A 24,999-nucleotide genomic window follows, 5' to 3' on the forward strand; every position below is an offset into this window, starting at 1 on the left:
TTGAAAGTTTCTCTCATGGTGTTCAGGTCGAGAAGGTTAGGGAAATATTTTAAGGCTCTTATGCTATAGTTAGAAACCCAGTTAACTTTTAGGTGACAATACATTGTTTGCTTTGTGTGTATTATTATTCTGTGTTCTTAGGTGAATTATTTAAGCAAATAAAAATTATTTAGTGTACTAGTACCATTAGTATAAACAACTGACTGCAAATAAACAAAGAGGTCAAAGTTAAATGCTTTATTTCTTGTTCTTCATGTATATTTTTATTTGTTGTTATAGAAGTAATTAAAGTGTAAAAATTAGAAATTTATTGAACTTCATAATGTCAGATTAGGTAAAATAATAATAAAAAAATTCTCCACGAGCTATGCTTGCGAGTAGCTTGTGCATTACATCATTCATTACAGTAACATGAGCTACAGGTTTGCTGAGTGATTTACAACTTGTATGCAGGATTATTTGTTAGATATGGTTCAAAAGGCAGTAAAATAATAAAATAAAATATAAACAGATGTGTACTGTTACAAGCTCTAAGCTATTTAGGGAAAACAACTGTAATTTCCTGCTACAATTTGTGATCATTTCAGAACGAAAAAGAATGACTAATTTAGATTTATTGTATATTTTCTTATGGTGTTAGAAGGTCGGTCAAATCAGCATTAGGGTAGGGAAAATAACAAATAAAATATGAAGTTTGTCTGAAAAAAAGTTTGATATTTATTTAGGAGGCATTAGAGGTTACACAAATGGAATTTGAAAGTTTCAGATTATAAAAGTATTTTTAATTTTAACATGAAAATCAATTTTCACTCAGAGCAGTCAAAACTCTGATTCCATGTATTCACACACATTTTTAGTAAAATTACTTTCTTAAAAAGTCTGATTTTTTGTGTACAAAAGGCTGATAATGTTTACTGAAAGCTTGCCTTATTTTGTGAATATACACATACCATATTAAAATGTTATAGTATGGAAAATCTGATGGTTACTTTGAAGTTAAAAGGTCAGTGTAACCCACTGACCTCATATGGAAAAATGTAAGAGTACACTGTAAGTTATTGCCCAAAGGCATGATGATTTTGTAGTGATAGGTAGATTGATGGTATTAGAAGGGTTGCAAAATAGTTGCATACATGTATACAACATATGCCATAGGGTTTGATTTGGACACAGATTGTACAGTAGAATCAACAGGAACTTTTTCATGTTGGGCATCCTGCACTGTAAGTTTCAGTAAATTACCATTATGAAAATTGTGAAATACACAGAGGTAATCTTAATTTACCAAGTATTATCATCACCGCAACATCTTATTTGAATTTAAAGCCATTTTTATCTGAGAAACACACAAATGTGTGTTAATATAAAAGTGTTATGTGTGTTGTTTATATTCAATACTATATAGAAACTATGAAATGGAAGTGTTTGACTACTTTCGCTACATACTCGATTGAAACAAGCTTTGGTTCAGTAAAACCCTAATTATCAGTATTTTAAAAGAGGAATGTCTTTTGCTAATTTTCCAAATTTTTTCACACTGTATTTTGAATGAGCAAGTTTTGTTATTTAACAGTACACATGCTTCTCTGCTCTAAAGATTTTGGACATTATCTTACCTTGGGAACAAGTATGTCCTCACTTTCACTTCTTTCAACAGATATGCATAACCAATTTAAATTAATATCATGTTCTTTGCATTGATGATACTGCTGGCACACTATGTGTAAAATTATTAGCCAAAAATCAAATCACTAAAATTAACTTGAACGGGAAATGTATACATTTTTGTGCAATTTGTCAATTACAACATGTTCACTAATACAGCACAGTTACCTGTGGTAAAAAGATTGATGTTTTTATTTTATTTTAGCTCTGGTTCAGATCCTGAATGATATCATATGTGAATATTGTTAAATAAAATTTCTTATATAGTGTTATAATATCTATCACAAAGCAGTGATACTTATCAGTAATAAATCTTATCACTTTCTAATAAAAGACACATGAGTATTTTCATTTGAAAATTTAACAAAGATTATTCATGTAACAAAAATCTAGTATTTGAAAGTGTTACAAAGTCTTATGTGTAAATTTGTAGTGTGATTTTGATTTTTTCTTTGTGCATGTGTGAAACACTAGTAATTGCAGCTATACTGTTTGTAATTGTGTTTGAAAACGTAAATCCTGAGTAAGTAAACTTTAGGTATCTTCAAAAAGTTCTGTAATTGGATAAGTAGTGATGCGAAGGAAAGTAGTAAAACAAAAATTTGGTATTATAAACACTAACATATTTTTATGATAATTATCTAAACTTGAAAATGCTTGTAGCTAACAAAGAAAATATTTTCATCTTACCCATAAAAATCTCAGTATTTAGATCTAATTTAAAGCAACTGTAGACCATTTACACAAACAAATAATCACTACATTGGGTTAATGTAATATTTTTAGAGAGACTTGTTTTTATTGTATTACTTTAAGTAAATAAAGCTACATGTCTCTTTACTTTCCAGGAAAACATCATGACTACGGGCAGTAGCCAAGTAGATGAAGTACTTTTGGAAGGACACCTAGGAATTACACGTGAACTTGTTTCTTTTCTTGGTCCAGAGAAAAAATTTGAGGTTGGAGCTGAACCCTCTTTCAAACGAGGAAATTTAATTAAAGTGAGTAGTGTTTGTTAATATCGACTATAATTAAATGAAATATAAATACAGATAAGGTTGGGTACCAGAATAGACAAAAGAATTATATGGTTTTAGTGAAGTTTGTAATTTTTAACTTTTTGTGAACAAGAAATACTTGTAATATTTTGTGTCCTTTTATTACTCTCTGTTTTCTCCTCAGTATTGTTAATAATTCACTTACATTACATACACGTTTGTATTAGTATATAAAATTAATTACAGATAGATACTTGTTTATATTTTTCCAGCTATGGCAGGGAATTATGAATATTATATTTCATTTTGTTATTTAATTGTTACAAAATCCAGTACTTCTAGATTTAAATGTGTTGTAAACTATGTTTTGATATTAATAATAAATAAATATATATATGTATATGCAAAGAACAAATGTTAAATACATGTGCTAATAGCTAAACTCTTTTGTATACAACAGGAATTGATGGAAGATTTTATTTTCCCTGCTTCACGGGTCATAGTTCAGTTTCAGAGAAGTGGTGGTGAGCTCCCTGGAGAACAGGCTATTCCAGTTTGTTCCTCCTCAGCTTCAGTACTTGCAGCCTTTGATCTGCTGGCAGCACTTTGTACAGGCTGTGTTCCAAATCTTCGTATTCTTGCAGACATGTTAACCGAAATGTTTTATTCTGGTTAGTACTTTTTATTTAGTCATTAATGCCAGTAATTAGAATTTGTTTTAATAGATCAAATTCTGTGGTATACATAATGCAAATCTTAATAGAACAACCTGAAAAATATATTGTTGGCTCTTTCTACAATTCCTGTATTGAGAGGAAACCTAATTTTACATATCTTTAGAAATTTTTCTGAATTGAGTTTTTTTATAGTGCTTTATAGAAAAAACAAAGTATTCATAATTCTTCTGTTGGCTGAAAAATTAAGGTACTTATTTTTAACTGCAGCATATAGGCTCATAGAATGGCTCTGAGTTTTTTTTTGTTTTTTTTTCAAGTACAAACTTTTAACTCGTAGCTCCATCATCTCTTGACCAATTTGAGATTTAATTACAGTTTTGGAGAGGTCAAACCCTTTTGATTGATATATTTGACCATTCCCAAGATCTCTTAGTTTCAATTACTCTAATCCTGCCTAAAAGAATTTCAATTTGAGGGTAGGCTGGTAAAGATCCTGATGAGTAATAAAAGTAAATCGGGTATACTCATGCCCCACGCTTGGTATTGCTGGTACACAAAAATATAGCTAATAAAAAGGGAAAAAAAAGCTCTCGTTTATTAATTTACTCTAATCCTGCCTAAAAGAATTTCAAGTGATGTGGCTATTGAGGATTCCCTCTTGTTTTATGTTTATTTTCAAGCATGTAGGTTACTTTTTCTACTAAGAGTTATGAATTATAGTATTTGTTGAGCTTTTTTACTGAATTTTAATGTCGCTGACACTTAGGCATTAGGTGAAAAAAATATGGGGCATTTCCAGTATGATATAAAATGGTGAAATGTGAGTTTGTGTGTCTTTTGAGGCTCTTTTAAGTGATGTATATTTATGTCTCCATGGGTAAACATGCTGTTTTTGTGGTGGTGTTTCTTCTTCTTCCAAACATTTTTCAGTTAACCACCATTCCTTCATTTCTTGGTGGATTGACTTGTAACTTGGTAGGGTTATACCTTGGTTTAATACACCTAGATACCTTTTCATCTTTTCTTTAATTAGGTCTTTTTAAGAATTTTATAAGGTCAAAGGTCAAACAACTCAAAAATGTATATTGTGGGCTTCTGTGCAGTCATATTTACAGCAATCAAGATGAAAATTGATGCAAGTATAAATTTTCATGTAGCCAACACAGTGACATACAGAAAAGTTGGATTTGTTCATATTGAGATTTTTTTAGGGGGGTCAGGGCTCATAAAAAAGGATAATTTTGGGATTTTTTGGTCAATTACGTGGCCATTTTTTGACCAGTTTACATGAGATTTAGTACAAAGATACCTTTGTACAGGTTTAGCTAAACTTTTTTTATATGTTTTGTAGACTTTATATTATATTATGGTTCCTTATTGTTATTTTGTTTCAACTACCAAAGTAAATTTGTACCATACTATAGTGTGTTACTTCACAGTATATACTTTAGATTAGTAGTTGTTCTTTACATACAAGGCTATTTTCTTTATTGTATACCTAGAAAATGAACAGGCATTGACAGAATGGGAGTATCTCCCCCCAGTAGGTCCACGTCCACCAAGGGGTTTTGTGGGCCTTAAGAATGCAGGTGCTACTTGCTATATGAACTCAGTATTACAACAGGTATGCTCATATAATGTTTTCATATAAGTAATTTGAATATTCTCTGTTTTTATTTATTTATTTACATGTAACTATAACTAGCTATTTGTCAAAAAATAAATAAATTTTAGGGCAAAGTCCTATAAGTTGAAAAGATGTTCCTTTACATTTTCTGTTTTGTTGAGGGAAGGTTTTAGATCCTTATTATGTCTTGTCAAGCCTAAGGTTACTTTGTATATTTGAACTTTAGCTACATTCAATACATTAATATCCTAGATTTTAGTTTTCATTAACACTGAGTAACTTTATATGCCAAAAACAATTTGTAATTACTATTAATTAGTTAAAGAAGTAGTTTCTTTGATTATCAGATACTTATAAAATTCTCAGAAGATGATTAATCCATTAGGTTCAGTTCTTATATATATAGACCATAATGGCCAGCGATTCTGTAAGAGTTCATTCATCAGAAACATAGAAAAGAATATCATATTGAGCTGTTAAAACAACTACATGTAAGATGTGGGTTTAGAAGTTCTTTTCATCTTCAAAGTGTCATCCCATTTAAAGACAAGGCTCAGAAATTACAGAAAGCACTAGTTTACTAGTATACCTACCATTTATGCTCTGAAGGTTATGTTGGTTTAACAACCAGGTGTCTCTGTCAAACATAGATATTTCTCTAATTACAATAAATCATGTGTATTCAGGCACTCAGGATAATGTGATTCCATTATTCTAACAGTCCAGTTTCATATTTTTTGTGCTTGATGAATGAACTCTTATTAAAGTTTAAGAATCTCTGGCCATTATGGCATATAAACCAGAACTGAACATAATGGATAGTTCCATTAATCTTCTCACAATTTAATAAATAATTAATCTCTCTCTACTCCTTATTTTTTGTTTATTAAGTAATTCATTATTAGTAAGTTCTGTAATTACTTATTTCATGACAGTTTCTTAGTGTTTCAGGATCATTTAAAAGTGTGAAGAAAACCTTTTTAAGATATTTGAAAATATGGCTAAATTACTACAAGTAATTTTTAAACTGAAAGGCAGATATTTAAACTTTTTTTTTTTTTACCAATTTAATTAACTACCTCAGGACTAGAGGAAAGATGAGGGAGGTAATAGTTTTATCTAATGTATACAAATGTGCTTGTACAAGCGTTTGCATTATTGCAATAGTATTAGTCACTATATGTGATATAGTAGCATTAAACTAAGAGAGTAGGCAGAAAATAGGTACTGCTTTTTTCATTCATGGGATAAACTCGTGGGTTAATTTACCCAGTTCAGGCCAAAATCTACAGTTATTTTTGTTCTTTAAGGCTGCTAATTATCTGTCATTTGGTCAACATTGCACATGCTCTGGCAGTAAAGAACATGGCTAATGAATAGACATAACATAAATATTTGTGAATATTATGCCATGTATAGAGAGTGAACTGTCAAATTGAGTCAAAATTAACAGTCTGGAAGTAACAGATATAATGGATATGGCAGACACAGTGTGGTTCAAATACTATTATATACATTTCTTCTTGGAAAAACCATAAGGGGTTGAATAAAGAAGGTTGTGTTACAAAATACAACATTATGACAGATATAACTGTTTATGATCATATTTCACCAACTGAAGTTATTTTTAAAAACCATTCACACCAATACAGTTGGAGTTAATCTACTTGAAATTTAGGGTCTGGCTGATTTTGAAATACTGATCAATTATTTATGCTTTAAAGTAGTCTTGTCTTTAGAAGTAGAATAAAATAATCACACTTTTCAAATTAAATACACCTGTTGAAAAAGCTTATGTCATAGTTTTTATGATATTAGTTTTTTTTTAATTACAGTAGGTATGAAAAGCTTAATAGCCCAAATTAAAATTCTACAGGCCAAACTTTTTTTTTTTTTCATTGAGATGACTAAATTATTACACATTACAAGTACATATATTGCAGTGACTCCTACAATATTACAAAACTAAAAATAATATGATTTACTATAGCATATGTGATGCTGATGTAAAATACATGGGCAAATTAACCTGTGTACATAGGTAACACTGAAATTACTGTAACAGTAGAAATACTGTGATTTAATTTGTAATATATACAAATGTAAAATTTCTAGGCAGGTTATTCAATTTACATATATGATGACATATAAAAAACAACCACACGACAGTCCAACATTTGGATAACTATATTCTTTTCCAGTGTAACTAAGAAAAAAAGATCATGGAGTTCCAAGTGGTTGGTCTGCATAATTTTGCCCAAATAAAGCTGTTACATTTCATGTCAATAAAACTTTTTATTACAGAATAATTATTCTAATCCAGCAAAAAAAAATATACACACATTAGAAAATGGTATAAATATGAAACTAAATAGTTGGACATTTGAATTTACAAGTTTGTAATTAAGTTACAAATGTGTTTGTATGTCAGAAATTAGCCTGTCGTTAATAAACAGGCTACTGATCTTACAAAAACTTCAATAACAGTAGACAATTAATAATTTGAAAGATCTTGACAAGAGCCAATTATGAACAAAGTCTTTATATAAAAATAGAGCTTACTCTTTTATAAACTGAGACTGAAAATTAATCAAATCGGTTCAGCATATAAATTGTTGCTTGTCTTAAAACTTTAAAAAGTTTCTTATTTGAAAGGAAACAACAAATAAAGGTAGCATCTTTCTAAATTTTATAATTAAATGAAGAGTCAGATTTTAAACATGTACACACACTTCTGTCAAGCAGAACTGAACTAACCCCAGACTGGTACATACGAAATTCATGTAACCCAAACTCAAAATTTGAAAGTCCTAGGTATAGGGCAAGTTGATTTTTACACTTCTCATTATATAGACCAGTCATGTACAATGTACGGCTCGTGGGCTGGATGTGGCCGGCAAGGTGGTTTTATTAGTCCCATGATGAGTTCTTAAAATTTAATTGAATCAAGCCTGTGAGCTGCAGACAAACTCAATTTTTTTATTATATGGTTATTATTTATTTTACCTAATCTAACCTTAACCAACTTAAATAATTTCCTATTCTTTTATTTTAGTGACATTTATAGTAATAAATAAAGAATGTACATGAAAAACAAGAAATAAAGTACTTACCCAGGGCTTCTTTTTTTTTGGCTGACCACTGTTGATGATACTTAACCCTACTTTTCTATACTAATGATAGTAGTGCACAAAATAATTTTTGTTTAAATAAATAATGCACTAAAGAACATAAAATAATAACATGTAAAAAAAGCAGACAATGTCCCATAACTATCACAGTTTTTCTGGCTTTCTAACTATGCAACAAGAGCCATTACAAATTCATCCAAGCTACTCAATATATCTTTCTTGTGGGAGAGTAGCTTGTATTAAAAGCAAAATTGACAACTCTCTGTAAAGAAAACAATGTAACATAATACATCGTTTGATAGATGAAAACCATGGCTTTCTTTTGATTATAAATAATATAGTATTAAACACAAGAGAGAACTATTAAGAAATGCTGCCTTGTGGGGGGGGGTGATAGGTGGGTGTGGCAAGAGGGGTCTGATTTTCTATTTGATGGCTCTGTAACCAAACAAGATTGAAGGCTAGGAAAGTTATGCTTTGTTTGAGTGATGATGATATTATAGTGAGTAATTTATACTAAATTTCATACTTATTGGAGGAGTTGTGAATAAATTAGAGAAGAGAGGATGCCTAGAGAAAAAAATATCACATTTCTCACACTAAGGTAAATTCAGGGTTTTTTTAATATTGCCTAATAAACTTAAGAACTTAAAACTTGTATAATATTAAAATATGGATTATTAGCTATGATTTTACTTTATACGGTATGGTCTGCAAGTACATTTAAAATTTGCTATCCAGCCTACGTCCTGGAGGAAGTTGCACATGCTTAATATAGACTGTTTTAGAATGAAAAGTTAAACATTTGTGGTACTTTTGTGTAATGAAAATAATGTTTATATCAGTCTGCAGAACTCTGACTTCAAAATATTGTTACTATATTTTCAGTATCAGAGTATCAGTATGATAAATATGCAGTTCAGATAGCAGTAAATAAGTCTTATTTTTTCTTTTCATATTTCAGTCACTTTATTTTAGTTTTTTTTTTTTACATTGTAATGCAAATGTTCTTGTGAAAAGTAATTTTTTCTTCCGAGTGCAAACTAAATTTCTTTACCTTATATATATCTACTCTCTTAATTAAAAATAATAATAATTTATTATAGAGTTTATATATAAGTAATGTCTAATTGTAAGTTATGAATTATTAAATCTACTTATTCAGATCGTCATCGAATTATTCAGATACCATTCTAAGCCTTTACCCTGTTGTTAAATGACCTGAAAACTAAATGTACAAACTTTCATTGTAAAGCCTGCTTTTGCTTGATTAGAATGTACAAATAAAATATAACCTAACGTATTTTTAAAGTAGCGGTTAAGGATATCCACCTAACATTGAACAAGTGATTGACATTAATTCTTGTATTTCTAATCATATTTAGACATATTTGGTATAACAAACTATAATAATATAAAACATGCAAAGAAACATAATGTATTTGAATGTTTAAGAAAAAATATTCAGATTCCAAATAAAGTATTGCAAAGTTGTAAGTGTTTGGGTTTCAACAATTCAGTTTTTGTATAATTTCAGAAAAAATATTACACCTAGTTGATCTTAATTAACATATGATTCATTTATAGTATAAATGTTCTTGTCTTTAACAGTTGTATATGATAGAAGAAGTAAGAAATGAAATTCTCGCTGTCGAAGGAGCTGCCACTGATCCTAATGAAGACTTTTCTGGAGAAGAAAGATTAGATAATGAGGTAAAATCAATCAGTGTACTTTGTGTTAAAATATTAATGGCATATATTTGAATTTACGTGAATTAGTGAAAACAATCAGTCTTAAAATGTAAGTACTAACATGGCGTATTTCTTGGTCTTTCAACACAGCTCAGTAACATTATTGCAACTTTTGAGCATATTGTTTAAGTAATATATGAATTTATGTATCTCTTTATCACACTCAAACAGGAGTGTCTGTCAGTTTTAATCACACTTTAACTGTAAAACAAACGTTTTTATCATAGTAACAGTACAGTAAGAAACTAAGCTTTTTAGGAAGCAATTTAATATCGTTAACATTTTTAAAATTTTATTAATAAGTGTTGCTTCAGAATATTAAAGAAGTAGGCAGTGATTATATCCATCAGAAATTTCACTTGAAAAACTTATAGTCATGTGATAGAATCTTGAAAGGTCTACTAGGCTGCTATTGTTCACTGAAATATACTTAAAAGACAAAGGTTCAAAATTATTAAATAGTGTTAAAAAACCTAAGCCTTATTTTTTAATAACTTTGCATTCACTAATTTAAAAATGAGTAATATTGTTGAATAAAATGCTAACAGTAATTGTAAAGTAACATTTCCTGTTTTTAAAAGGCTCAAAGTAATGTTGAGACTGGAGAAAGTGAGCAGTTTGATGAGAAGCATCCAAATAGAGAAGGTTCAAGAAAGGAGTACAATTTAGGTGTGCTAAAACAAGTACAGGCTATTTTTGGTCACCTGGCATGTAGCAAACTACAGTACTATATACCTCGAGGATTCTGGAAACATTTTAAGTGAGTTTGTAGAATGTTATTTATTTTCAGTTGCAACGATTACAGATAAAAATAAACACAGTAACAAGAGAAACATCAGAAAATGTTATGCGGAGTTAAATCTGAATACTTGGCTTTGACTGAGTTAAAGAAAGAGAGACTGAACAAAATTTAAAAATAAAGTAAAAATTAGTCTTTATTTAAAGCAACACAGGTGATAGACAGCAGTACTCTAATTAGTGAAAGCTCTTAACCCTTTCCACACGGGTCAAAGGCAATGTCATCAAGGTTTCTAGCTGATTTTTCCAAGAGTGCTTGTCGTAGTCAAAGCATTAACATAAAAAATAGATCCAGTTAAAACTGAAGAAAATCTGAATGAGACTAAGATAGTTGACAACTATACAGAGAAAACAATAGTATTATCTCTAGTACAGTATCTGCTCTATCCATATCATGTCTGGTCATCCTATGTAAAAATATAAAAGATAAAACACCAAGTATTTGTAAGTCTTGACACATTTGATCTCAGTAAAAAACATACAAAGTACTAAACTGAATAGGTCACCACTGAATCTTCAGTGGTAGAGTAAGTACCAAAATGGAATGATCTGTAGTATCATGCAATTAGGACACTTGCATGTTAGTTATATGCTGTAATTAATTTCTCTATTGTTAAAAGCTGTAAATGTGCTCATATGTATGTAATTTTCTAAATTAGATGAAAAAGAAACATTTGATGTATTTCAACTACAGCAGAAAGAGCCAATAAAACAAAGTAAACTAGGAGTAATGTTTACTAATATAGCTAAAAACATAACATATTTTAACATCTTCATAAATGCTGTTTGTGTGGAGAAAAAAAATACTATTTTCATTTCTACCTCTTCAGTTAGCACTATATTTTCCAATTTTCATTTCTTAGTAACATTAACTGTTCACGAATATTCCCTTTTTTTTAACCCTTTTGCTGTCATGACCTTTTACAGAGTTACTTTCAAAAGTTTATTAAATAAATTTACTGTTACTTATGTCAGTGAAATTGAAATCAAAACACAGTGTATAATTCAAATTTTAATATTATATATGTTTTAATTTCTTAATTTAAGAGGAAATATAAAGAAAAAATCCTAAATATCAATTTTTATTTGTCACATAGCAACTCCTATTGTCTTATTGCTCAGTTTATATTTTATTATGCCTATTATACAACATGTTCAGTGGTTAATGAAATAGAAACTCGAATTTGGGATATAGAAAAGCTAGAATATAAAATAAGAATCTTCCACCTCTTTGATTTGTGAGATGTCAATACATTTAGCCAATCTTGTAGAGTAGTTTCTCCCACTGCATTCTTTTGAAACCTCTTTCCTAGTCCCACTTACTTCTTTTGACTAAGTGTTTACTATCAAGATATATAGCAGTTTTCTGTGTATGTAAAATCTGACAGTTGTTTGTAAATAGTTGAAGGAGAAAGTCATAATGTTGCTGAAACTGTTGAATTGTGAAGTTGTTGCTCTGAACGGATACGAGATTTTTATCACTATGGGGAATTCTTGGTGTAAACACTGTAGGATACATAAGCTGATAAATTCCACATTGTGTTCTCAGAGTCAATTGGTTTATTTCTTCGTGCATGTTTTGTTGCTCTCAAGAGTATCATATTATGTTGTCACGTAAACAGTCTTATGACACAAGTGATTATTTGTTGCTTTATTTTCAGTGGATTTCTTCTTCAGTTGTTGACATTAAAATAAACATCAAAAATAAATGTGAAGTCTTTAGAAGTTTAAACTCAGGAGAAGTACTTTGATGCTTCATGACCAATAATAAAGATAAAAGGGCCTAGCTGCTCATTTTATTTCTGATTGTACAACTTTTCATTATACTTTGATGATTTGTCTACTGACTGAAGAACCAAATATATTTTTAGGGTAGAAGTAATAACAGATAAAATGTAAAGTTTTATATTTATTTAGGAGATTTGGGAGGTTACACAAATGAAACAGAAAATTATTTTAAATATTAATTTAAAATTCACTTTGTACTTGGACTAGCCAAAAAAAGATTCAGTATATTCATTGACAAGTCTTTAGTAAAAATACTTCATTAAAAAAAAACTGATTTTTGTGTCCAAACAACATGTAATGTTTACTAAAAGTCTGCCAAATTTTGTGAAGATACACATACCCTATTAAAAGTTATAGTATGGAAACTAGAACGAGTACAAAGTGGTTATGAGGTTGGTCAATTCGACTGACCCCTTTGAAACAAAGAAAATAATTTTAAATATTAAGTTAAAATTCACTTTCTACTTGAGAGAGTTAAACATATACTTTTTTAAGTTATGTATTACAGTGTCAGATTGTGGTATAAACTGTGAGGAATCTTTTTTCAGGATTTATTTGTTAATAGTTACTTATTCATTCCACAGCACACAGCATCTTCATGTCAGTTATGCTGAATGTCTTGTTTTATTTTACAAAGCTAATCAGACCATCATTTGCATAACTTGTTCAGCATTTTGGTAGCTAAATAGGTGTGACGTTGTTTCCACAGTGTGATATTAAAGTTCACCTTAATGCAAAATTTGCTGTTCTACATGTATGCTTGGAACCTTCTTCCATTGCTTTTTCTGTGTTCAAATCATAATATTGCCTGGCATGGCCAGGTGGCTGGGTCACTTGACTCACAATCTGTGGGTTGCGGGTTTGAATCCCTGTCCCACCAAACATACTTGCCCTTTCAGCCATGGGGGTGTTATTATGTTACAGTCAATCCCACTATTTGTTTGTAAAAAAATTAGCCCAATAGTTGACGATGGGTGGTGATGACTAGCTGCCTTCCCTCTAGTATTTCACTGCTAAATTAGGGATGGCTAGTGTAGATAGCCTGTGTAGCTTTGCAGAAAATTCCAAACAAACAAATCATAGGATATTAGATTTTTTTTTAAAGTAAATCAACTAACTCAGCTTCTTTTTTCTCATTTATTTCGATACATGAAAATAAACAGTTGTGCATAAATTCAGAATGATATTTTATAATTCACAGCAACGAATATTTAGTTAGAGGTCAGTAGGAGTGCTTGTTGTCTGCTGTTGGTTATTAATAGTTTTTTATGCTTTGGTTAAAAACTTAATATCTTCTATTCATCATTTCTTTTCAGAAGGCATACATATTGTTAGGAAACAATTTCTATGGATTTCTTGGTCCAAGATCCGATTATAACTTTAGTTTCGATTGATGGCTTGATTATTAACATATATTATTACATCTTGCTCCTTACCTAAGGCCCGAGTATAACTTTTGTATTTATTGGTGGCACGAATACTAGTATTTAGTATTCCACCTTGTTTAAGTTACTTTTTCTTGTTTTTACGGTGTGAATAAAATTACATTTTAAGATGTGTTTTTCTGTTCACATATTTCCATCTCCAATAGGGAATACGTGCTACCTTTGTTTACTAATCATTAATGAAATTAATCATTGATTGCTCTGTTTAAAAAAAAAGTCAGGTCAGTGTTTGAAAATCATCTCACTGTGAATTATTAAGAGAAATATTCTATAGATTGTCAAATGAAGTAACAAAATTAGTTTTACATATACATGACTCATCGTTAAATACTTGGTCACCCTTACATTTCTCATACAAACAGTTCATTTAATGGATTGTAATTTATTACTTAGTGAAAATTGTTTCTGTCCGCAGACAAATACCTCTTGATCACACCTAGTAGATGCTTCTTTCAAACTCTGACATAATATTCATTTTTACATTTAATGTAAACTAGTGAGCAAAGCAAAGGAGATTTTGAAGTATTTAACCTTTTTCTGTTACAAATATTTCAACAGAATTTTCACCTTTTATTAGTTATTGAGTCCTGTGGTAGAAAGTGTGTTTATTATAAGAACTTATCAATGAAAGTAAAGAAGAATGTAATGATATTTTAACCACATTGTATATTTTATATTCTGTCCCAGTGAGGCTTTTTGCCCATTAATGGGGCTCATCAGGCTAGCTGTTGTGTTCAAGATGTTTACAGTAAAAGATCTCTCTTAAGTTATTAATCCTAACAACAAGAACTGTAAGTTGTGTACACACTTGTTGTGAACAGTTATATGAAAATGTAAAATCCAAAATATACTCATATTTGGGAAGAACTTCATATAATGAAATTAAGCTTATCTCTTTTTATCTAAAATTTTCTAAAATTTATATTAAGCACATTTATATGGAACAGACATAACAAGCAGTATATATTTTTCTGAGAAATCAATAGCATTCATCCATATATAATATATATGCTTTATATAAGTAATCCAAAGATATTCAAAAGTATCTTTTGGTTTCTAGTTTTAAAAAAAATTGCAAACGCGTCTATTTCAGCAGGTTTGTGATATTTTGGTTTTGATTTGCATAAAAATGAAAAAAACAACAAATTAATTCATATGGAGATTGTATAGATAATTTGCTGTTTAGCATTAATGTTTGTTTTGTTTTTTCTTTTATCAGGCTTTGGGGTGAACCTGTCAATCTTCGAGAGCAGCATGATGCCTTAGAGTTTTTTAACAGTCTTGTAGATAGTTTAGATGAGTCCTTAAAGGCTTTGGGCCAACATAGCATTTTATCCAAAATATTAGGTGGAACATTTGCTGACCAAAAAATTTGTAAGGACTGTCCACACAGGTGAGATATTAGATAGCTCTTAGGAAGCTTTATCTATTGCAATTTCTAAATAATTTCATATATATATATATATGCTATGATTAATATTCAGGAACTTTAAACCAGTACAAAACCCATTATCATTAAAATTAGTAATACCTTTAAAAGTTACAAAATCTAATTATTGCAGTGACAAAGTTACTCCAATTACAATGTAGTTCCTGTTATGGGAAAGAGCTGAATTAGAGTAATGTAAAAATCCATGCCTACCCTTTTCTGTCACTGTGATTTTTTAATCTTTTCTTTTTACTTCTTGCCTTGGAAATGTGTCTTGAATTATAGTATTGCAAATGAGTTTTGAACTTTATTGCACAGTTATGAATAGCTTGACCGTTTCAATAAATTGTTTTAAGGGGTCAGCAGTATTTTAAAATTAGGTTCAGAATGAGACGTTTGTAACAATTAAAGTTGGTTAAATATCGGGAATTTGTTTTTGATAAACTGAAGTATATATATTGATTAAAAAAGAATCTCTTGTTATAACTTAGATTATTTTAACTTAAGATTCACTTTTTCATGTTCTGATACTAGTAGCACTGTGTTTAAGCATGAATTTGTAGGAACATATATTATTTTTGAAAATAACATGGGCTTGCAAATTTAAACTTCATAAAAGTTGTTTTGGTTTTAATAAAGGATTTTCCATAATTCAGCTACGCAGATTTCGAAAATAATATTAATTTTTTGTATCACATAAGGATTTTTTACAAATCAGGAAGAAAAAAACTTACTTAGATCAAATTATTATTTTGTTTACTACAATGAATATTTTTTATTACTATGTTTGTTAACAAAAATACAAACAAACTGAAAAAAAGGAAAGAACATTGATGTTAAAACGAATATGCATCCTCATTCATCCTGATTTTTTGGGGGGAAATCCACATTTTTTAGTCTCAAAACTGTGTGTTGTGGTCTTCTTTTATGTATTGCGTAATGACATTTTATGAAAAATCTGTACATGATGGAGAAAAATGGATATCAGATTCAGCATACAGGATTTACTGTAGAACTTGTAAAAATTTCGAGATAATAAAACCATCACAGGCCTGTGTAATTCATTCTCATGACACTGGCATGGCTTTCTTTATCTATCTGAATATTATGTAGCATTAGCTTTACAGAAAATGACTTAGGAGAAAAAGGCATGAAAATTAGGATTGCCAATGGAATTTTGAGATTTAACCCTAGAATTGTCAATGGAATCCAGACCTCATCAGCTTTTTCACCATATTTCTCTAAACTATTTATGCACCAAGTTGCTTGTGGGTACATGACTTTGTTAGCTACAGGTTGTCTAATAATTATGAATCACACATTCACACAAACTTTAAGCAAAAATACCATGCGTGCCTCTAGTAGTATTACATAGAAGTTAAATGATTTTAACAAATTTTTCTGGTCAGTTATTTACACTGAATTTTATAGCAGGCACAATCAGAGAATTACTAAATGTGATGCATTATGTGAACCCTATTGGTAGTGAATGGTATAAAAGCAGCTTCAGGCCTTCCTGTGACCTCTAAAACTTGTTTTTCAGAAGCTTATCCTTTAAAATACATATAAATGCTCAAAGAGCCTGTACTAACATATAAAAGCCTTTTTTTTTAATGCTTCAACCTGTAAAAAAATCTATAGATATTTTTGCTTTAAATTTAAGATGTGAGTTCTGAAATTAATATTCTCGGTTACAAGGTTAAAAAGTTACCCTCAATAATTTGTTCTACACGACTTAATCTTGATTATAACATAGCACCTCTACAAGAGGTATTTTGCTAAAAAATGACATGTATTTCAGTAAATTTCAACCTATAATTTGTCAAATTAAACTTTATTTTAAAAGCTAAAAACACTAGATACTATTGGAGGACCTGCAAGTTGATAATTTGAGGGTTAAGTGCCTGAAATGGTTTGAATTTAAGATTTTTAATTGATATTATTCTTATCACTTTTTTTTTCCTTTTTTGTATTGTAGATATTCAAGGGAAGAGTCTTTCACTACTTTAAATATTGACATCCGAAACCACAGTAACTTACATGATTCCCTTGAACAGTATGTGAAAGGGGATCTTTTGGAAGGAGCTAATGCTTATCATTGTGAAAAATGTAATAAAAAGGTGAGAAAGGAAGCTTAAGTTGAAACTGAAAATTGGTAACTATTAGGATAGATACACATGTTAAAATTGATTTGACACAAAGTTCTTAATAAACGTCTGACTGGTTTAAATTGTGAATAGATATTGTTGAAAATATTGTCTGTCATATAGTTATTTTTGTTATTAATTTTAACATTTAAACATTTCTATGTGTGTCAAGCTGAGTTATTGTTTATCTCATAAACGAGGTGTATTTGATAGTGTACAAAAAACTTGTTTTGATAATAAAGTTTTGTTAATGTTTTAATATTCTTTGTTTATCTTTCTATTATTTCTATTTTTATATTTGTTAAAAGAAATATTTTATTTAAAAGCCAGTTTTTGAAAAAAAGGCAACACTGTTTTTCCAAATTTGAAAACTGATTTATTGCACTTTATATATTTTTTTGCAATTAGGAGTAAGGTATGTTTTCCTGAATGTAAAGCAACTTATAAATTGAAAGTCAGTTGTGTGGCTAGCAAGTTAGAGCACTGTTAACATTGCTTGTACAAGCACAGTAAAATGGATATTTTAGTCATCAATGCATTTGTTGGTTTGGCTAGTGTAATTGTCATTTCAAAATTTGAATATACAAGCAACACTTTGCACTTGGATGGGCTAGGCATCCAAAACTTGGTACTCAGTATGGTGCAAAACATATTAGTTCTCATAAAGAGGAAATCAAGGCCTTTTTTTACCATGATGTGGCTGATAAGTCCCACAAACTTTCATATCAGCAGATGCTCACAGGATTAGAGGCACGCTTCTGAAATTAGTACAAACTTTTGTCAGTTTCTAAGATAAAGAACTGTTTGCTAAGCATCAGCAGCAAACATCCTTAAAGAATTGTCAAAATAACATCTCCAGCAAGGTGAAAATTTTATTATATGTCATTATAGAGTGTGATGGAGAAGTTTTTGTCAGTGGGATATGGGATCTCTTATATGGCAAGCAGACTTGAAAGCTTGCACTGAGGTCTCTGTACTGCTAAAGAAAGCTTGAGCTAGTAATGATGATGCTGATTTGTCAACACCAAGGATTAGGTGTCATAATGTGGTGAAGATGTACATAGATGCTCTACTTGAATATTTAATAGATCTGTCAGAAAACTTTGGCATTTTAGAAATACTCATTTTGTTGAATGCACACCCACCTAACACTAATGAACTATTTCCCACAGACCAGCAGATTCAGTCCAATGTCTCTTTGCATTATGTAGTATGTGAGATAACTTGTAAAGTCCTTACTGCGGAGGTCTAATGCATATTTCATTTAATATTTTATCAGTACCGTGTCTCTGTTAATGGGACTCTGGTAGCTTATGTAGCTCCCTCCATACATTTTAGTACTAAACACATACCTTATATATTTTTGCCTCCATTGACATAAATATGCATGTTTTGAAGTAAAGACAACATATACTGTCTTGTTACGTTCATATATATACATGTGTGTGTATGTATACACACACACACTCAATTTGCATTTTTCTTTCGAGCACCTTCTGGTCATAGATATTGATCTGTAAAAATGATGACCACATTGGCATAGATCCTATGTTTAGAGAGCAAAGTCTTCATGTCTAAAAGGTGTAACAGAAGTTTTCATAATGCATTCCTTGTATACCAGTCTATGATCAACATAAATCAGTTTTCATTTCATTAAACAAAAGGTCCATTTTATCATTAGTATGTTGTTCACTTGAAACCACTGTTCTGATTTGTAACCTATACATATTCCTGTGTAGTTTGGTGATGAGCTGAACATTATCTTTTACTGTGTGTTTAGTTGGGGCATTCAATATTCAAGAAATGATTTGTTTTGTTTTTTTGTAACAGGTGGATACAGTTAAAAGATTGTGCATAAAGAGATTGCCTCTTGTGCTTGCCATTCAGTTAAAAAGGTTTGACTATGACTGGGAACGAGAGTGTGCTATCAAATTTAATGATTATTTTGAATTTCCTCGAGAATTGGACATGGAGCCATACACTGTAAGGGGACTTGAAAAAATGGAAGGTAAGATTTTTTTATTTTTCTAAGAAGAATTTGTTGGTATTTTTCTTATCAATAATTATATGGCAATAGGGTAGACAGATCATATAAGAATGAAGACCCCTATTTGCCAATAAAATTTTATTTACAGCTTTTTCAGTTTTTAATCTTGTGCTTAAAAATGTCAGGAAATGTTTTAATGACAATAATAGGCAAGCATAAAGATAAATCTGATGTTTCAGGTGAGATAGTTGAAGACGTGATTGAAGGAGAAAATGAGTGTACCAAATATATTCTGAATGGAATAGTTGTACACAGTGGACAAGCTAGTGGGGGTCATTACTACTCTTATATTTTACACAGGTACGTCTTTTAGTGAGTTTTGGTGTTGGTGAATGATTCTTTGAAGAATTGTTAGTTTACTTATGGTTAACACCAGGCATTCATAATTATTATTTTGAAAAAGTTTAAACGATTTTTTATCACATTCATTGATATAGAAACTCGTATATAATTTTTCAACAACATCTAATTTTATAATAGTGATCCAGATTGGAAGAGGTTTACTTCAAATGAAACGTGACTCTTTTCTTTTTTTCTTGCTTGTTTGCAGAATATTAGTCATCTTCTCCATTTTGTGTTTTTTAAGAAAATATTCAGTGTGATACTTATATATGAGATTATTTGTAAAACACTTGAATTAAAGTTCAGTTCAAACAGGACACTGTCTTCTTTATCTCTACCTTGTCAACTTCCTACCCTGTTATAAAAACATGTTTATATCCAGATATATGAATACTTTCAGGTTACAATGCTTCACAAGAAATTTTGTCCCTTTAATCATGTTTTATTCTCCAGTATTAATAGGTTTTATGTTTATCTTTCAGTGTTTAATGTATAATTGTGATGGAGTTTTGTGATCACAAGTAAAGCAAAAGAATTGTCTTCCTTTTGTTATAGAAAAAGATCTAGGGTAGTAACTATAAGTGACAAATATTTCTTCAAACAAACTGTTTTATTTGGGTATGCTAAATCCAGTGGCTCAATGGTAAGTCTACAGGCATATAATGCTAAAAATTTGGTTTCAGTACCCATGATGCTTTAACTACAAACACATTTGTTTGGGTTTGATGTGAATCAGTATCCAGAAAAATGAAGAATATGTAGCTGTGGTAGTATTAATATTTAGAAGTTTACCAAGAGAAAATATTATTGTGTGTAATCTCTTATGACACAAATCATTTAGCATGAACTGTTTGAAGTAATGCAACAGTGGTGATGTATAAAACGCAAGGGATAACCCAGACAGAATTGCTGCATAAAATGTTTTTAGCATTAGTTTTGCTGTAACATTGTACTTGGCTTTAGTATTTCACATTTCTTTAATAACATTATGCAGTAAAATGTAGTATTATGCTGGCATTGAAGGACCTTTAAGGAAACTATTTAATTTTTTTTAACTTCTACAATTAACTGGTTCTGTCTCATACATTAAAACTTGCTCATTTGTGTGAAATAGTTTATTTGTGGAAAGATTTGAATTAACCCAGGTTCAATATTAATCCTGTTGTCAAATGTTGAATATTGGGAAATTGAAGTACTTTCTAGTGAAATATTATTGTTAAAAAATTCTCATTATACTTCGAAGCTGTTTGAAATCTGGTCTTAGTAAGTATATGATGAGAAATAATATTTTTGGATTATTTTTGATATGATTTTGTACATAAATATTTATATATAATGAGGAGGATTAACGGAAGTTTCAATTTTAATTTTATAACTTTTAGACATAGTGATGGAACACATCGATGGTACAAGTTTGATGATGGGGAAGTCACTGAATGTAAGATGGAAGATGATGAGGTAAGAATTTTTTACACATCCAGGTTTTCAAGGTAAAAAAATTTATTTTTAATACATGTCACATAGAATCTAGTGTAATTAAAAAACTTGTTGGTGTTATTAACTTTTTCAAACTCTGAATTCACACTGATAACTCAGCTTTTAAGCTTTAAAAAATATAATTCTAATCCATTTCCACTGATCTTCTACTTAAAAATATTGCAAAATTGATATTTTAACATTATACAATGCTTATGTAGTAAATTTCATAAACAAAAGCTAAAAACAGATGTTTCTGTTTTCTCTATAAGTGTCTGAATTGTAAACATGTCATTTACATTTTTTTTTTTTTTGCTGGCTCCAAATATTATATTTTTTCTGATTCAAATATCAACATTTTTGGTTAGCTAAACATTTATGATTCTATACTTTCTCTTTGTTCAGCTGTGAAAATGTTGGTTGAATTTGCACTTATAGTACCATTCAAAGGAGTCTTGAAAAATTTGAGTGGTCTCTGCTTTGACCTGGATACAGACAAAGCAGATAATCATAAAAAAGGGGGAGGTTTGGAACTTTAACACTGTAATTTAAATAAGTTGTGTTTTAGAAAATAATGATCTTGGTCAATCACAATAAACAAATTAACCTCAAAACAGAGTTTTGAAATACTCTTCAACTAATTAGAGGCTTAGGATTTTTTTTTTTAATAGTTAAATCCATTTGAAAGCTACAGGAATATGCTTGTACATAAGACATCAGGTAAAGATTTTCAAGTTTATCAAATATGGCAAGTTAAGACTTACGATGGCAAATTATTCGATTGGTACAAACTTTTTTTTTAATTGAACGTATTGTTGAGTTTGTTCTATTCAAACATTGCACACAAATACAATACATTCTTATTTACTGAAACAAACTATAATCATTAGATAAAGATTGATCTTGACCAACAGTATTGTTGGAAAATATCACTATGACTCCTGACAGATAGTTGCACTGCCATTTTGAAAAATGAGATTACTGCTTGCTGGTAAATCTTTGTAAATCATACAATTTGTGTATGATTCACAGCAGGAAGGCAACAGGTTCAGTCAACAATATGAAAAGTTAAAAGAAACGTATTGATGAATACTAAAAAGTTAAAACGCATTGTATATATATATACACAATGAAATTTGTGATCAATAATGAAAAACATATAGAAATTCTAAGACACTAGAGAGTATTTTTGTTTAAGTATTTTCACTGTGAAAATATGGAAGTCTGGTGAGTATAGTTTAAATATTGCTCATTAGTACTTTTTATGGTTCTTCGGCATTTTACTGTTTACAGATAGACCAAATAATATTATCTTTTGTTTTGAAAATTAGATCTTTCTTTTCAAGTTTCAGAGTAAATACATAACTAAAGAATTTATAACTATAATACAGTTTATTATAAGTTGTGTAAACTGTCCTTTGATCATTGAATACTATAGAATTATGCATACTTCCAAATTATTTTATTTTTGCATGTTGTACTGTTATGCCATTTTTATAAGCTATTTCTATATGAGCTGATGTATGTTAAGTTTCTGCTTCAGTAAGATGAAATGTACTTCATAGTTTTCTGTATTTTTTAGTGTTTATTTTAATTTATATCAATCATAGGAAGACATCTTGAAGGTTTTTTATCTTCTTTGCTTTGTCTAGTAACATTTTGTTTCATTACATGAAGGAAATGAAAAATCAATGTTTTGGAGGAGAATATATGGGAGAAGTGTTCGACCACATGTTGAAACGGATGTCTTACAGAAGGCAGAAACGATGGTGGAATGCTTACATCCTATTTTATCGAAGACAAGATGTAGAACTTAACAGTCTGACGTCTAGTTTGCATAAACTCTCTTTAGGTAGGATTAATTTGAGATAAAAATACGTTTTTCCCCATAGATTATTTTATAAACCTTTTCCTCCTCTTTTTAGCAGAAAGTACTGAATTATTTTTAAATGGTTTGCTGCTTAAATACAATGTTACCAGATGTGTTGAAAATGAAGCTTTTTTTTTGTCTAATTTTTTTGCATGAAATAAGTAGAAAAATGTGAAGGTGATAAAATAAAATGAATTAGACTTTTAGAGAAAAAAAGCACCTTTAAAAACCATGGTAATAATTTATTAACTTGGTGACGTTTCGAGACTATTAAGTCTTGTTTGTGGCTTGAAAGAGAGTGTTTGCTCAAAATGTTGCCAAGTTAATAAATTATTACCATAGTTTTAAAAGTGATTTTTCTCTCTAAAAGTCTAATTTATTCCCTTTAATGATAGTACAGGGCATAATACAAATGTTTTTTAGTACAGAATCAATTTTGATTAGCAGATACTATCTGCCTACTAACATTTTTAATCAACAGAAACAAAAGGTATTTTTTCTTGTTTTTGTGAGTGATATTACCTGAAACTATTCATTATGAACTTAGCTTTTAAAAGTTATTGGGGTTTGTACCACTATAACAAGAGACTTTTTGTTTCACCCTTTTACCAAACTCATTCAAATCAGAATTCTAATGCTTTATTATAGGTAAAAGTTAAAACCAAGCTCAGATTTATTTATAATTTTTAGATTTTGAACTCCAAAAGATGTTGTCTGTAATTTGCTTTATTAAATTAGCCTTTCAGTATGTTTGATATCTCATGAAAATAATATAGTTTGGTTTGTATTTAATTTGTATGTGTTATTAACTGTCATTTGATGTAACATTAGGAATTCTAAAGAATTGTTTTTTTTCAGTTTATTAACACATGGCATCTTCTGTTGTATATTTCAGACTATATTACACTATTATAACTTGCCCATCACTGTTAATTATTTTTTGAATTAGTCCATAGGTTTGATGGGGTTTCTTGGGTACTAAATTCAACACAGATAGTTGAGAGATTATAGAGATAAGATAGAGTTGTATATAGTTTCTGTTGGTGGGAAAATTATTTTTGGAATATTTGGTAAAAAGAAGAAAGCAAAGTCCAGTCAACTTAATGATAACAGAAGCATTTGATTTCTCCAAATACAGCATCTAAAAGCTCTATGTAACTAGGGATAGGCCTAACTTCACAGATGAATAATGCCTCAAAAGAGGTTGATTTTTTCATATGTTCTTCTCATATCTAATTAGTTCATTGAAAACAGAAATTTAAACTTTAAAATTCCGAAGTAACTGGCTATCTGGCTGACTCAATTATCACTCCATTTCTGGTTATGGTTACATGCAAGAGGAGTTTTAAACACAGGTTCTTCTCCTTCCAATTATGGAGTCCTGTCACAAAACATTTGTGAATGCCCAGTACAGGTAGCATGGTGCCATCTCTTAACTTAACCCACTGACTACAGGGAGGCAACTGCTATTTATTTATATATTTGTTAAATAGTTATTTATTAGTTTGCTCATTTTTACTTTGTTATTCACTTATTATTATTATTATTATTATGCTTTTTTTTTTTATTAACCAGGTTCCCATTATTAATAAGAGGATTTGCACTTTTAACAAAATGTAGATCAAAACAGCTAATAGCTGCTTGGCACTATAACAGTTGGCCTAGCTTTAACAATATGGCTTATGATCACATACTAGGCAAACTAATCTAAGAATTTAAGAAGAATATTGATTGGACCTTAAATAAAATACAATGTTTTGAGAGCACCTGTGCTTTTAAATCACTGAAATCATTTATTATGCTTTCA

The 24,999-nt window shown here is 29.8% G+C and overlaps 1 protein-coding gene across 4 annotated transcripts in view; it reads left to right on the forward strand.

Annotated features, from left to right (window-relative positions):
- Positions 1 to 24,999, forward strand: part of LOC106464279 (probable ubiquitin carboxyl-terminal hydrolase FAF-X) — a 155,167-nt gene that overhangs the window by 104,557 nt on the left and 25,611 nt on the right. For all 4 annotated transcript variants that reach the window (XM_022392384.1, XM_022392395.1, XM_013924410.2 and 1 more), the window contains 11 exons: positions 2,514 to 2,666; positions 3,124 to 3,334; positions 4,843 to 4,964; positions 9,710 to 9,811; positions 10,432 to 10,610; positions 15,101 to 15,274; positions 17,289 to 17,430; positions 19,288 to 19,465; positions 19,684 to 19,804; positions 21,229 to 21,304; positions 23,000 to 23,174. In XM_022392384.1, the coding sequence (XP_022248092.1) occupies positions 2,514 to 2,666; positions 3,124 to 3,334; positions 4,843 to 4,964; positions 9,710 to 9,811; positions 10,432 to 10,610; positions 15,101 to 15,274; positions 17,289 to 17,430; positions 19,288 to 19,465; positions 19,684 to 19,804; positions 21,229 to 21,304; positions 23,000 to 23,174 (1,633 nt within the window). The remainder of the gene's footprint in view (positions 1 to 2,513; positions 2,667 to 3,123; positions 3,335 to 4,842; positions 4,965 to 9,709; positions 9,812 to 10,431; positions 10,611 to 15,100; positions 15,275 to 17,288; positions 17,431 to 19,287; positions 19,466 to 19,683; positions 19,805 to 21,228; positions 21,305 to 22,999; positions 23,175 to 24,999) is intronic.

The sequence above is a fragment of the Limulus polyphemus genome, unplaced genomic scaffold (genome assembly GCF_000517525.1).
Source record: "Limulus polyphemus unplaced genomic scaffold, Limulus_polyphemus-2.1.2 Scaffold58, whole genome shotgun sequence".
In the NCBI taxonomy this organism is placed as follows: Eukaryota; Metazoa; Arthropoda; class Merostomata; order Xiphosura; family Limulidae; genus Limulus; species Limulus polyphemus.